This window comes from Chionomys nivalis, chromosome 4, assembly GCF_950005125.1.
Source record: "Chionomys nivalis chromosome 4, mChiNiv1.1, whole genome shotgun sequence".
Lineage (NCBI taxonomy): Eukaryota > Metazoa > Chordata > Mammalia > Rodentia > Cricetidae > Chionomys > Chionomys nivalis.
Window position 1 is genome coordinate 70,101,746 of NC_080089.1, and position 16,174 is coordinate 70,117,919.

General features: G+C 34.7%; 1 protein-coding gene across 1 annotated transcript in view; it reads left to right on the top strand.

Moving 5' to 3' along the window:
• Adam10 (ADAM metallopeptidase domain 10) overlaps window positions 1-16,174 on the top strand; it is a 103,824-nt gene that overhangs the window by 62,055 nt on the left and 25,595 nt on the right. The window contains exons 5-8 of the mRNA XM_057767257.1: window positions 1,210-1,310; window positions 4,556-4,708; window positions 6,718-6,810; window positions 9,885-10,068. Coding sequence (XP_057623240.1) covers window positions 1,210-1,310; window positions 4,556-4,708; window positions 6,718-6,810; window positions 9,885-10,068 — 531 coding nt within the window. The remainder of the gene's footprint in view (window positions 1-1,209; window positions 1,311-4,555; window positions 4,709-6,717; window positions 6,811-9,884; window positions 10,069-16,174) is intronic.

The window sequence follows — 16,174 nt, forward strand, 5'->3', positions numbered from 1 at the left end:
CCCCACTTCCTAAAGAGCCTACCTTTCCCCATTTCCCATATTAGATCTTTTGTATCCTTCTCTTTCCCTTTATTCTATCCCTATCTTCCTAAGAAATTCCTCTTTTCCCATTTCCCTGATGAGATCACTGTGCCCTTCTGTTCTCCCTCTCCCCATCTTGGCAATGGTTGTGTTTTACTTTCCTGGTTTCTACAGTTACTGCTGAGGCTCTTCAGTGCATACTGTCTCCTACCTGTATCTTGGCATTTTATTTTGTCAGTTCTTTTATTAATTGTGGTTATTGAATTGGATTGTAAAATGTGTTCATAAACTAAGGAGAATCTTAATAAGAAAGAAGTTTGTAGATTATTGAGAAAGTAGAATAAACATTTAAATGACTAACTTAAATTACATAGTTTATTTGAAATCAAAACCAGTTTAGCTGAGGATAAATTAATACATGAAGGGAGAACAAATAATAAAATAGTTATTAGTTTGTATAGCATGGATTTGAATTATACATGGGATAAATTTAAAATCAATCTACTTTTTTTCATGCCATAGAATATTTTTGGAGAACACTTTATCTGAGCCAGTTAGTATTCATAGAAAGACTTCAAACCAAAGATAGCCTTATATTGGCTTTACTGTGCTCAAATTGGGGGGAATTTGTACATTTGTAGTGTAGGAAATTTAATGTACTGAAGGGAAAGCTATAAATAACAAAATGAGGTAAATTGCAGTTTTAAGATGCTCTGTTTATTAATGTGGGGAAATTAAGTCCAAAATAAAGAATGGTTATTGTTCTGTTTTTGAATTCAGAAGTTGTCCACAGATAAAAAGCTAGAACCAGGAGTCCAAGTCCCTAGTACAGGGCCTTTCTCATGAATGTTCATTAAACATTTATAACCTTCATTAATTATGATACTCAGTTTTTAAAATTTATTTCTATTTGGTGTGCATGTTGCCTGCATGTGTGTCTATGCACAACATCTGTGCCTGGTATCCACAGAGGCCAGAAGAAGACATTGGATCTCCTGGAACTGGAAGAACAGACAGTTGTGAGCCACCATGTGGGTACTGGAAATTGAACCAAGGTCTTCTGGAAGAGCAGTAGGTGCTCTTAACCACTGCACCATCTTTCCAGTTCCAAATTAGGATAGTTAATTTTTAATTGATAAGATGCTGTCTCTATCTAAACATGTAACAATGATATTTCTTCTGCTTTAGATTATCCCCATAAGTATGGCCCACAGGGGGGCTGTGCAGATCACTCTGTCTTTGAAAGGATGAGGAAGTACCAAATGACTGGAGTAGAGGAAGGAACACAGGTAAGGATTTCAGCATTTGTTAAACTTAAGACATGGAAATGTACTTGGGCAAGTGTTTCTTTTCACACATATGTTCTAGGAGTTATTAAACGTTTATACCACTGTTGTGAAACATTTATACTCATTTAATGTTCAAAAAGGCCATGCACATAATTTAGCAGTAGTAAGGAGGTAGTGCTGATCTCCCTTTTTAAAACTGAGTCTTGAGTCTTTGGACAAACCAAGATGATTACTCACCCTAAATAAAAGCTCAGTGCTGTTGACATTTTAATTGCACATTGATCTTTTCTTTTTATAGTCATAAACAGTCTATGCTATGTTATCATGCCCCTAATTTTTTACACCATTTAAGTGTTCAAGCAAAGGCTAGATAAACACTCCAGGAGAATAACAGGCTTTAAGAATATGTGCAGCTGCCCATGGTTGTGAGCACCATGCTGGAATCCCAGTACTTGGGAGACCGAAGCAGGATGAAATGCAGTGAATGTGTTCTCAAGTTCTTAAATTTTCTGTGAAATTTTAAAGGTATATTTGAGTTCATTAAGTAAAGGGTTATATAGTTACTAAGTTAACTTCTTCCTCTAAAAGATAAGAATCTAGAAAGGTGGAAAGGAAAAATATACAAGAGATAAAATTTCCAAACTCTAATCAGTATTATATATACTTTGTTAATATTGAAGTAGATTTCAGGTAAGAAAGCATTAGAAAAATATATTTTAAAAAATATATTTAAATATATTGTTCTCTTTTGTTGTAATGTTATACTATAACTTCAACATATATAAAGCCGTGCCTGCATCTGTAGCTCACTTGTTGGATACTGGTTTCTTAGCACTTGGGAGAATAGGCAAGATATGAATTTTAAGATTGTCTTCAGCTCCATTTTGAGTTTAAGACCAGTTTTGCTACATGAGGTTTTGTCTCTGAACAGAATAATACAGCTAAAATTGACTAAACCAGAAGGAACAGTAGGAAGACTATATGACAGAGACTTCAGTTCACTTCTTAGGGAATAGTCGGATAAAGAATAAAGCCCAATAAAGATATGGAAATTCTGAATTATATGATTAATAAATTTGACCACTTAATTTATGTTATCTCCTCTACTTGGGAATCTCCTTCACACTTAAGGCTAACTTAATTTAAATTTTTCCTCAAAAAATATTTTCATTTTGGAGCATTCAGGTTTTTCTCCTGAAGTTTTTTTTTTTGTTTTTTGTTTTTGTTTTGTTTTTTTAAAAAAACTATATATGCAGTTTTGAAATGTAGCTGAGATTAATATTCAGATCCTTTAACGGTAAATGCATCTTTAAAATGTAGCTGAGATCAACATTCAAATCCTTTATGTATGAAGTAACATGATTATAAATATGAACTGTTTAACACAAACTTGTGCATATGAAGTACTTTTCAGTCATTTTCAAGCTAAACAGACTGACATCATCTAGAAACCACCTAAATGAAAGTCTCCTGAGGAAATTAGTATTAAAGGCATGCTTCCTCCAAGTGTACTATTTAGGACTGTAGCTTTTTAATAGTATTGATTTCTCCCTCCCACATGGCTGGGAATTGAATTTAGGGCTTATTCATGCTAGGCAAGCACTGTACCACTAAGCTATATCACTAACCCAGTAGAATTTGTTTTTACCTATAATAACACTTAAAATTCTTTTTAAACATTGTGTGTCTTTATTATATAGTCTCTATATTATAGATATATAGAGAGAATGAAATTATTATAGTAAAGCAAATTAACATATTCATTATCTCACTGTTACTCCTTTTTTGTGGAACATAATATAGCATTTATAGTTTATATAAATTAACAGGGAATTGTCCAGGGAGAAGGAAAATATAAATTGTTAATGTAAATTTGGAGTTGTGGATTAAAATTTAATTCAGATTCTATGCGACTATCAAATTAGATTTAAAATGATGTTTTTGATGTCAAACTTTTTTGAGTGTTTGAATTCAACAGTAGTGTAATTTGTTAAATATTTTCTGCTAAAGCTATTAGGTGATAACGATATAGTGCAAGACACACACAATGAGGTTCCTTTTCAAAAACTTACATTCTAGTGGTTGAAGTAATAGTGATGAGTTATGGACAGAAATTAAACAAATAATAAATATAAGGTTGTCCTGAATAAGGAAGATAGATAAATGAAGTGACATAATGATTGAACTGACAGTCTCTACATCTGAGGGAAGATACTAACCAGATTGAGGAGAGAGACAGCATAATTATGTACAAAGAAAGACTGGAGACAGGCAGGCTGTGTACTGGAGAACCATAGAAAACTCCTATAGTTAGACTTTGGAGAATAGGCTTTGGTCATATAGGTTCTTTTCTGGAAGCAACATGGAAAAGGAAAGTGTTTGGTTGGTAAAGAGAGGCTGTGTGACAACTGATCTCATGGAGCAGAATTGAAAGATTTATCCTTTGAGTAATAGAAATTCAGTGAAATATAGTATGCAGGTGAATACATTTTCTTTTTCACAAAGATTACGGTATGAAAACCAGTTAAAAGTCCAGAGATGGTAGCTAGCTTTAGCTGGAATGTCAAAGCTATAGAAAATGCCAGACTTTTTAGGTATTTAGGAATTTGATTGGATTAGGTTGTAGATGGGAACTGAGGAAGAAATTACTATGCAAGACTGTTGACTTACTTTATATTTAAATGAATATATCTTAAATACACTTTGAAAATGTTTTAAAATGAAGGAATTACTTGAATAGTAAATTATCTGTGCAGAGACTATTCTGGATAAAGTGGATAAAAGTGCTATTTATGTGTAATATTGCAAAATATAAGTGACATGTTTGTACATATTAGTTGGGTTAATGCATACATACCTTTAGTGTGTGTGTGTTTGTGAGATGATCAGAGTCATCATTATTTCCATCTCCTTGGATTTTACTACTTTGTGTGTGTGTTTCCTAATTCTTTTCACCATTTCTTTTGTTTGGCAGTTTGCCATTAGCTGCAGTAGAGAGTAGTCGCTCTACTTAGCCATACAACACCAGAGCATGGCAATCCCCCTTTAAGTTTTGGTGTCCACTAGCTACCCTTCACATTCCTGGCTTCTTTTCTAACTTCTAGTGGCCCCTGTTACACTAATGGCTTTAGAAATACTTGCAATATTACATAGTCATATGATATGAAATTGTTTTGCATATGTGTTCTAAACTATAAAACTATAATTGTGAAACAAGCTAAATATCAGAAATGACCCACATATAGGCACGTCAAGAGGAGCATGCTGCTAGTATTGGTCCCGAGCTCCTGAGGAAAAAGCGCACAACTCTGGCTGAAAGAAATACTTGTCAGCTCTATATCCAGACAGACCACCTGTTCTTTAAATACTACGGAACACGAGAAGCTGTGATTGCCCAGGTACTTAAAATTGCTCACTGTGTTATGAGTTCTCCTATTGTTTTCTTAAATAAAAGCTAAAGAAAGTATATAGTTTCAGCTGTGCCATGGGGAAGTCTGTAAACTAAGTGCAAAAGAAGATGGGAAGACCAGTTTAGGTTTTGGACTGCAGAAGATAAAGGAAATAATTTTTTAAATTTGCTGATGACGCTGAAACTTAGGCTTTTGTTATTCTTTGTTTTGTTTTGATAGAAAAGTGTTTGGACTTGGGGCTGGCCTCATGCATGGTAGACAAGTATGAAACTTACCTTTGAAAACAATTCCATTTTTATTTTGAATTCGAAAGAAAAAACAGGAACTTTTCCAATGAGTAGTGTGTAATTTCTGTTTTGTATCTCATTGTACTTATGTAGCATTTTCCAAGTAAAATTATTTATAGCTATCCCCCCCCCCCACCTTTCTCCTTGAGAACAAGGGTTGCTTGAGTTCTCTTTCAGCTGAGACTGTCCTTGAAGTCATGATAATCCTTTTGTTTCAGTCTCCTAAGTGTCCTGGGATTACAGGTTTGTCTGTCACACCAACTATGGTAATGTCTATTAATCCGTATGAAAATAGAAATGTTTTGAGGGTACCCTTTAAAATGTCTTTTTATGTTAAAGATACCAAGAGAAAGTTTGTTAAATTTATGCTTGACTCAAAGGATTTGTGTCTGAGAAGATGGAGGTACTGTGCTATAAAGGATGATTTCATTTTGGTGGTAGGAATAGACAGTGAGGGTTTTTAAGAAATGTGAAAAATGGAAAGAATACAATAAGCTATAGCTTAGGGATAAAAGAAAAATGGAGAGCAATAAGAACATTCAAAGAGCAGGAAACAGCTTTATAGATAGACAGTGTAAACTGAGAGGGACATGGATATTCTTAAATATCCACAGTATCTTTTGAAGAGAAAGTGCTCTTGATCATTCACTCAGGATTGAGGTCATGAAGAAAAGTGACCCTTTAAGGAGGAGTCACCATTTGAGAAAGGTAGAGATGGTTAAAGATGGGAAACTCAAAGGCAAAAAGGGAGGAACTCTTTGTGAAGCAGGCGATATAATCATGTCTAGAGGACTACCTGAATCACTACAGATGAGAGTGGAGCACAAGCAGTGAGAAAACTGGACAGGCATTGGGAGCCAACCCTTCAGTCCTGCCTTCCTGTTCTTTAGAGTGCTTATCAGCGGAGACTGCTTTTGAAATGTTCTTATTAATGCTACTTCTTTGCCATTTTCTGTGTCTTGCCAACAAGTTTTGAAAGTTTATATTTACATGTAAGCAGTAGCCAGGGTGCTATTTTTTAAATGAGTTGGAAGGTTGCATGCAGAGTGGTCAGAGCCAGGGCTTAGGTGGAAGTCAAGTAAGTAAACAAATAACTCTTGAGATCATTCATTAAATTTATTTCCTTTTCGTGTTTAAATACATGTAATACCCTTTTAGAATTCAGATTATTTACCTCCCATATACCTCACTATAGTAAACCTTTGTTAATTTATAGGAATCTTCTCTATATCATTTACCAGTTTATCCCTGGCCCCTGAAGCTGTGCCTATTACATAGAAAGTAATCAACAAATCTTTGGAATTTCTGCCAGTGCAGCAACAGAAGGACTATTGTTGAGAAAGGAATGCATGCCCTGATACTGTTAGGTTCGTGTAGAAGTGTTTGAGTCTTAAGGACAAATAAAGATATTCCAGGCGTTAAGGTCTGTAAAAAGGAGGGGACATGGGACTCTGCAAGCTGGACTGATGAAGCAGTTTTTAATAGGACTGAAGTAGGGGTGCACTTACTGATTGGTTCATTGGTTGGTTGATTGGCCAGAGCCTGGGAAAAACAGTGTCCTAGCTCAATCATCTTTTCCATTCTGTTCAACATACAGCATAGACATTTTAAAATTTATTTGTATAGCATAGTTCTTGATGGTACAAGAAGAAATTGATAATTGTTTTCATATTTCAACAATACCCCTAATTTTTTTTTTTTAATCACTAGATATCCAGTCATGTTAAAGCAATTGATACAATTTACCAGACTACAGATTTCTCTGGAATCCGTAACATCAGTTTCATGGTGAAACGCATAAGGGTAAGAAACTCCAGAAAAGGCATTTTAAAAAGTAATAAATGGTCTGGAAAGATGGGCACAACAGTTAAAAACACTCATGTACTTTCAAAGGACTGGTTGGGTTCTGAGCACCACATGATAGCTCAAAAACTGTCTATAACTCCTATTCTAGATGATTCAATACCCTTTTCTGCTCTCCATGAGCACCTGTGTACATGTGATGAATTTACATACATGAAGGCAAAATACACATAAAACAAAAATAAATAAAACTTAAAATTAAAAAGTAAGGACCAAGGTTGCAAAGAAAGAATATACTTGATTTTTACTTCATTTTTATATATGAAATAACATAATTTAAATCATATCTACTCTTGCTGTTTCTCTTTACTCTTGGCACATGTGTGCTTGTATGCATGTACACATTACAAACTTGAGTTTAAGATTTAAGAAACAAATTCAGGGACCTGGGGAGATAGTTCAGTTGGCAAAATACCTGCTGTGCAAGTTTGGGTGCTCAGAATTCATGTAAAAGCCAGGTGTGGCCTCATATATTCATACTTCAGTACTGAGAAAGCAGAGATAGGCTGGTCCCTGAAGTTCATTGGCTAGACTGACTAGTCAGTTTGATGAGCCCCAGGTTCAGGGAGCAACTGTCTCAAAAATTAAGTGGAGAGTATTAGAGAAAGACACCCAGTGTCAACTTGTGACTGCCACATGAACATGTACACATATTACTGCAAGAATCAAATCTGCAAGTCCTTAATCTGTACTACACTAGAGGTAAAACAGTACTACTTTTTTTGTCTGATAAACATTGCTTGACTTCTCCCCTTTTTTATTGCTAGTTTTTTAAGGTTTGCCTTGTGCATGTTGTTTTAGATGTATCTCTTTTGTTATTCTAGGGCAGAGGAAAAATAGATACAGTGTTTAAGAAAAATTATAAATTGGAGAAACAATTATAATCTTGAAAATTCACAGTTTATAATATATATCAGATTTTGAGAAGGTCTCTAGGAAATAAAGCTGTTACTCTACATTTGGCTATGAGAACCTCTTCTGTTTGTAACTCTCCAGACCTGTTGAACAGAACCATAGGGTACTGAGTGTAATTTCTTGACGTTTTTGTTATACTGACTATAACTAAAAATTGAACCTAAAATTCACATATATTAAAAATAGGTAGCTAATATTTAAGTGTTACTGATTTAAACTAAAATAATCTCAGTTACAGCCCTCCAGGTTCCCATATTCTTCACTGATACACACATATCTTCAAAGTACCAATAAATTTACTAAACTCTTCCTTTGCCCAAAAGTTGTTAGATATTCACTATTTTCTATTGTTGTATTTTATTGCTTTGGAAAATTATTGTTCTAATTTATATGCAAATAAATATTGAATAACTGATAAATTAGGCTAAGTAAAGAATTTTCTGAATTTCTTAAATATATGTGCATATCTTTTAAGACTCTAAGTTTTTAACTGGACATACCTAAGTTTTAAAAGAATTCATCCTCTTACAAAATTTTTATCATAAAGTTTCTTTATATTTTCATATTTTTCTTAATGTAACTCAATAAGAACTATATATACTAGACACTTTTAGTACATATACAATATATATAAAAATAGCTGAAGATGTTCCTTACTTTCAAAGGTAGTGTAATTAGATCTTGCATTGGTTTATCTCAAGGGCAATATAATTTACATTATGAGTCACTCCTAATCAATAGAAATCCTTAAATGTGTAAGTGTGAAAAGTGGTTTGAGTATTGGATTTACTGGCAAAACAATAAAATGTAACATAATAGAGAGTGGGTATCTAGCAACTTTGGGAGAAAGGTAGAGCTTAGTAAAATGATTGGTACTGAGATGTATGTGTATCAGTAAGAATATGGCAGCTTGGAACATCATAACTGAGATTATCATTTTAGTTTAGATCAGTAGTACTTAAATATTAACTATTCATTTTTAATGTAGCTGACAAAAATTTAGATGCAGTTTTTAATTATGGCTAGTATAAGAAATGTCAAAAACTTATTTCCATATGAAGTGGATAAACCCATTTTAATGGGTTATGATAATATATATATTTGCCTGATTTTGGATAGTTTTATATTAAATGACTATAACCAAAGGCGTACAGTTAATTGATACTTAAGCCAGAAATTCTGAAGCATGTTCTTAGATTATTGTTTCCAGTGGTGTTTGTGTTTAATACTGCCTCCCAGCCTCTTGGTTTCTGGAGGGTGTGGAGCCTAGGAATCTGTAATTCTCACTGTATCAGTTAAAGCTGGCCTTTCAGATTGACTAAATTTGCTTTCTAGAAAAACGTTTACTTTCATTTATACCTTTTATATGATCTATTACCCAGTTGGGGTGTGATTTCTCAGGAAAGCGAACTGCTCTAGGGGTTAAGCTGTTAGGAGGGCATCTGTGGAGGAAACAAGGTTGACACTTGAATGTGTTGTTCAGTAAAGCTATTGTCGATTGTTCTTCAGATTAGGAAGAAAAGACTGGAGAAGAATAGCTAAGTATCAAACAAAAGATCTGCAGGAACAGTTTAAACAGAAGAGTTGAAAGTAGAATTCAGAATTCTTGTGTATACCAAGACAGTACAATGAATCAAGAAGTTAGTTAGGTTTAACTCATGTTCAAGAAAAACCAGGAAAATCAGTCTTGAATTCCATACTTATTTGATGTTCTAGTTATTAGCTGATTCTGCGGTTTTGTATCTTTATACTCATCCTCATTTATAGAGCTCCCATAAAGAGACCTGCTTAGACAGCTGAGTTTGAGAACCCAAACTTCCCTTATTGGAACTTGGGGAGGTACAGTCATTGTCTTCTCTCCATGGCTTCTGTTCAAAACTCTGGCAGATGCTTGCTGAGAAATTGAACATCTCAATTTCACAATCCTTGTCCTACTTTCCTTGTTCTTTTTGTTTGTGTGTTTATGGTTTCTGTGACCAGTTCGGGACTGTGTGCTGTCCTCTAGACCCCGCAAGAACGTTGTCCAGGCCTATGTGGGAGGAGGTGGGTAGAGAACACTAGTAGTAATTACTTATTTAAATTGTTGTTTTGAATTTTAGATCAATACAACCTCTGATGAAAAGGATCCTACAAATCCTTTCCGTTTCCCAAATATTGGCGTGGAGAAGTTCCTGGAGCTGAATTCTGAGCAGAATCATGATGACTACTGCTTGGCCTATGTCTTCACCGACCGGGATTTTGATGATGGTGTTCTTGGTCTGGCATGGGTTGGAGCACCTTCAGGTAGGTTGTGTAATGTCTTAATACTTGGAAGAAAAAGCAACCTTGGGGGAAGATTAGGTTTTACTGAGTGTAGGAAAAAACCATGCCTGTACAGAACTTCAATTCGCATAACCTGAGTTAAGACCAGATGCACAACAGTGCAAATGGTGGGATAAATGAAACAGCTTTTTGTTTTGAAAAGGATATAAGAGTTGACCTTGTGGTGTACACACCTGTAATCTCAGCTCTCAGGTTGAGTCAGGAGGCTTGGTAAGTTCAAAGCCATCTTGGACTATATTGGAAGACACTATCTCAACTAAGTAAATAAATAAGTAAAAATTTTAAAAGAGAAATATGGGAAGTACCCTGATTTTGGCATTTCTAGAAGCTGACACAATTTGGGAGGAAGAAGTAGTACTTGTGACACCATAAAAGGGAAACCTACATTTTGCCATAAACACTAAATGCTACTAAATTCCCCTGCCGCCTGGAATAGGGCCTGGAAGTCAAGAGGAAAAAAACTATGCTTTTGCTTTGTCAAAAGAAAAACAAAACCAAACCAAAAACCTTATTGTCTTTTCTACTCTTCAGTGAGATAAAGAACAGAGAAACTGGTAAGAAGCAACAGATAGAAAAAAAAAGAAAGAAAATACTTTCATTTCCTTGGGTCTTTATTTTAACAGTAGACATGTGCAGCCTGAAAGGAGCTTGACCATCTTTCTTGAAATATTAGATTCATGTCTCTTACATACATAACTGCTTACTTTCCTTTTAAAGAGGCTTTATTGTTACTTCGAACAGTTTTTAGAGTTATGTTATGGCGAGTTCTCCACTAACATCCTTGTACTGGTTTTAAAGAATGCTGTTTAGCAGGGTTGTAGGATGTCCTGTGCTGATGTCAAATGATTTTCTTATGATGGGGTGTGGGCTTAGGGATGCTTAGTATTTATGTCTAGATTTTGGGATATTTGGACCATCGCTTTGTGATACTAGTCATTTTGTTAAAATGGCACTGGTTAGAGTTTTTATTGTTAGATTCTTTGCGTGGGTGAAACAGGACTCTACTTTGGTCTATCATGAGCATTGACAGAAGAGTGAGTCTTCAGAATGGAAAATGTGACCTTTTTTTCCAACCTTTATCCTCATTTTTTCTCCCTTCTCTGCTTTTTCCTTTTGAGTTAATAACCTTTCCCTGTTATTTCAGGTGAAAAATGCCCTCTAACTTAACTATTAAATCCTCAACTCTGGGTCTTAAAAGGCTTTTTCCAAAAGCTCTTAGAGAGAGGATAGGCAGAGAGATTAGAGGCCAGAGTGAGGGAAGGAAGGAATCTTTTCAGTTGCCTTCATACAGGGTTTCTGCCTTGAAATAACACCAGCAGCTTTGTCCTCAGTAACTGAACTAATTTTGAGTTTGATATACACTTGATTTTACAAGGAATGTTGCATATATAATCTACTTGATTATCCCAGGATAATAGGTCCTGCCTCTCAGTAGAGGTTTGTTACATTTTACTGACTACATTTCCTTCCTTCCTTCCTTCCTTCCTTCCTTCCTTCCTTCCTTCCTTCCTTCCTTCCTTCCTTCCTTCCTTCCTTCCTTCCTTCCTTCCTTCCTTCCTTCCTTCCTTCCTTCCTTCCTTCCTTCTACTAAAATTGCCCTCATTTATTTTTCCATAGCTGTTATACCCAATGTAAAGGGGGGGAGGTAGCAAAAGACTTTATCAACATGATACAAATGATAACTCAATCAAAGTTTTAACACTTTGAGACATCAAATCATTAGCATTCTGTTGTTTAGGTAGTGAAGCTACTCTAGACCTGAAGGCAGTCACTCCCCAGGTGACCTCATACAAAAGAAGGAGCAGAAGTACATTTGCATTTCCTGACCACCTGTCAGGATCCAATGGAGCGCTCTTAATGTCAAAAGAATCAAGCAATCACGTCCTGAGTTGGCACATGCAATATGCTTGGCAGACAAGGTAGAAATGTGCCCACATTTTAGGGCTCTTGATTGTCACATATAATACAGCAATTCCAGGTCAGAAAAGTAGGCACTGTACATTCGCCCTGTTTAGTATTGTGTTTTTCCTCTTTTCTTTTGAAACAGTGACCACCCAACCATTTTTCACTCCCAGCTTAAAAAGAAATAGGGAATGTCTCATCTGGGTTTCAAATGAGAGGGCATTGTCCCTTTGTTCTGCTAAAATCAATCAGAATCTTACCCAGATAGGGGCTTCAGGTTACCACAAGGTATGTGTTTGCAGAGGTGTTTACACTGAAATTAAAAAACAAAACAAAACAAAAAACAAAACCCATGATAATCATTACACAGAGAGCCAATAATTATAAACACTTCCTTTTGTAATCACAGAGAAGTAAAAATATAAGGGGCATATCAACTTCAAGAAAAGAAAATAAGTTAAATTTTGTCGGGTTGTGCTAAGCCACCTGGTCGAGGCCTATAGTTATGCTACTTTTGGTTGCTGCTGCATTTTGGCTTCTTTGTAACCCTGATTGAATTTGCTGCACTGTTCTCCTAAAAAGTGCAGCTAGACTTGTCATTTTTTTTCCCTTAGAGTAAAACACTCTGGAAGACACACATTTCCTTCTTTCTTAAGAAAAGAAACTGGACATGGGAACGCTGCTGTAATTCAGCATTATCATGTGGAGTAATTGTTGAGGCTCTGTGGGAAGAGAAGTGGCACTAAGAGCCCTGGGCTCTTATTTGCTTTTATTTTTTTTAATACGTTTTGGTAAATTATGTTGCATCAGATTAATTTATATTATAATTTATTTTCCTTCCTTTGAGACTCCATCTTTTTTGCTTAAGTCTTACTTGTGTTTGTTGCTATCTTGTTTTTTAAGATAATACTTCATAACTGACTTATTGGGTTTAATAGTCTGTTAGTATTTCTTAATCTTTTATTTTTATTTGATCTAATTAATCTTCATTAATTATCCTGTTGTTTAATTTGCCCTAAATTTAATTCATTAAGTTCTGAAGTTATTTCACATTTCAAAAACTGGCAATAGAGAAGATGTTATGTTCTGGTTAATTATCACGGAATATGTATGTAGTCCTCTTTGCTTACCCAGTTGATGCAGGAAAATGAGATTTGAAATATATTAATAGTAAGTTTCTTGTCTTTAAATCTTTTGTTGTTTTTCAAATTATCTCTTCTTTTTCTTTTGTTCCGGAACCAAGACATCGTGTACTCTGCTTCTTCTTTCTTACTTAAGGCTTTCTTGTAGTTGAGTGCTATTTTAAGTGTCTTTGATCAAAGACCCAGTATCTTCACAGTGAACTGAGTTGACTTGGAGATTCCTACTTAAAATTATGCCATGCCTTTAGTGGCATAATCAGAAGGAGACTGGTTCCCAAGTAAAGACGTACAGGGGGTATGGCTCAGTGACAGAGTGCTGGCTTAGCATGTATAAAGCCTAGGGGTTGGTCTACAGCACCAGGAGAGAAAGTCAATCCAAAATCAGGAAAGATTACTATACAGTTTTCTTCAGGGTTAAATGATAACCTGTTATCATTTGATACAATGATTTTGTAACAAAATAAATACTATTTTTGAGATAGAGGGTTCACTGAATTTATGTTGAACTTGGGACCTTCTTGTTGCAGCTTCCCAAGCATTAGTGCTGGGATTACAAGAAAAACCTTTAAGCTAGATAGCTCTCACCTTCATTCTATTGCATTTCATTTGCTGAACCTCTTTAACACACCTCTGACATAGTTTTCTGGATGATTGAGGTGTGTTCTGTCCTGTAATAACCTGTCTCAGTGTATCAGATAAGTGAACATAGCTGTAGCTTTCTCAGTTACTGCTTTTGATTTGAATGAAAAAACCTTCCTCATTCTGTTCACAGGTTTTATTTCTCTGTGATTTCTCTGCAGCATAACCTTACATAATGTAAAGTAGTTACTGAGCTTGAGTTACAGTCAACTTAGCGAGATGTTAGATCTCTAATTCATTTTCTAGTATATCAAAACTAGTTGCAGTATTTAAAAACCATAGTTTATAAAATAAAATTTAGTATCTTATTTTTTTCCTGTGTGGTTTGAGTTGCCCCAATATATGCTATTAGTCTATAATTATATTAAACTCAAGACTCAGAACAGTTGTTTAGGAGGTTAAGCAATATAGAAATCACAGAGACTGTATTTAAGAAGCATATTCTCAGACTTATATATGATCTTGCCTTAAGTTAGTTAAACCTAAAAAATACAGAAATATGTCGGGTTGTTATTTTTTTTTAAATGTGCCTCTTTACTCTTTTTTCTTTTTAACTGTTGTGCAGTGTGGAGTCTTCTGTGCCTGGTTCAAGTTCAACAGGAGTTATTTTGTATCGGTTTCACATGACGATTCTTCACCAAGACAGGATGTTAATTTACTACTTGCTCAGAGTTAATGTGTGGTGTATAATTGTTCTAGAGTACTTATTCATAAATTTAATTTCCTAGTTCCTAGAATGATGTAACCTTCAGAAAAAGAACAGAAAGGATCAAACAGTCATAAATCACTTTCTGTTTTCTCTGTTGTTTTTTTGCAGAAAAGGGTATAGAGAGAGGCCATCATGAAAGCTGGCCGCGCTTTGTGGGCTAACTCTGCACTTGGCTTAGTCTTCACTTTCCTTTTCCATGAAATGCATTGTGATTTCAGTTTGCTAAATCCTAACAGTTTTTCAAATTTATGTGTGTTGCCATATATTTAAAAGAATTAAAGCAATAGATTTTTGTTGTTTTTGTGAGGACATGGGAACAAAACAAGGTCTTATTAGGCTAGTTTTGAACTTATTATTCTCTTGGTTTCTTGAATGCTAAGATTACAGGTATATTCTACTATGCCTGGCTGTAATCATGCCATTTTTGCAGTTCTGTTTCCAGTTGCCTTCTATTAAATGTTTTATCAGGAATTTAAAACATTAGACTTTTAAATGGCTTAGTAAAATGTGTCCTAGTGTGTTGAAACTAAAATGAAATAATTTGATTATCAGAATATTTTAATCAATTTGATTTTGTCTTTTAAAATACTTGGGCGGGGGTGATGGCTCAGTGGTTAAGAACACTGAACTGCTCCCAGCACCCATATCAAGTGACTAACAGCCACCTTTTAACTGTAACCCTAGGGATCTGGTACCCTCTTTTTACTTCTATATGTACCCACACATGTGCGCATGCTCACCCCCTACATATATAAAATTAAAAATGAATCTTTAAAAATAATACTAAATAAGAAAAACTGTTTATTTAAATAGTAAATTTCTGTGATGCTAAGAACCAAATCCAGGATCTTGGCACCTGAGGCAAGTACTCTGCCACTGAGCTACGTTCTTTTAAATGTGAACATAGACAAAGAATTTCTTCTTAAAATATTTATAAAGTTAAAAAAAAAATAAACATGGTGACATATGTTTGTAGCTGCATTTGGGAGTCGGAGATGAAGTGAATGGCAGATGGCCAGCTAAGTAGATTTTTCTCATTTATTTTTTTCTTTTATTTCTTGTAACTGCCTTTGGCTATGAATATATTGTCATTTTTGTCTTGAACTCTAGAGTTCTTGTTAATGAAAAGACAAACTACAAAATAGGTTACTCTGCTTACTATAAGTAATTTCTTTTAAAATTTGAAAATGAATTCAGGGAACCTTGCAAAATCATAATTCAGTTTTTTGTTTTTTTTTTTAAATTTCACAGCTGCTGAAGAGTTGTGTGACTAATCCAGTAACCTTGTAGCAAACTAGATACTCATATTCTTCCATATTTCTTTTCTTGCCTTTCCTTTCTTCCCACCTTCTCTCTACCCTTCTTTCTTTCATTTAATTTAATCTTTAATTTATTTCTTAAATTCATGTCATTTAGTTAGAGTTGCACCAGTAGAACTCTTGATAGATGCATTGAATCGAAGAACTGCCATCACATGCTAAATGCTCTTCTCTGTAGATGTGGCTTTTGTAGAATGTAATTAAGGATATTTTAACTTTTGTTTAATTTATAAGTTTTCCATTTAAAAAATGAAGGGGTATATGCTTTGATTCAGTATAAATGTGTACGTATTCAAATTTAAAGAAAACATTTGTTTTGGTATGTTAATGGCAGCAGAACCTTTGATGCTGAGAAA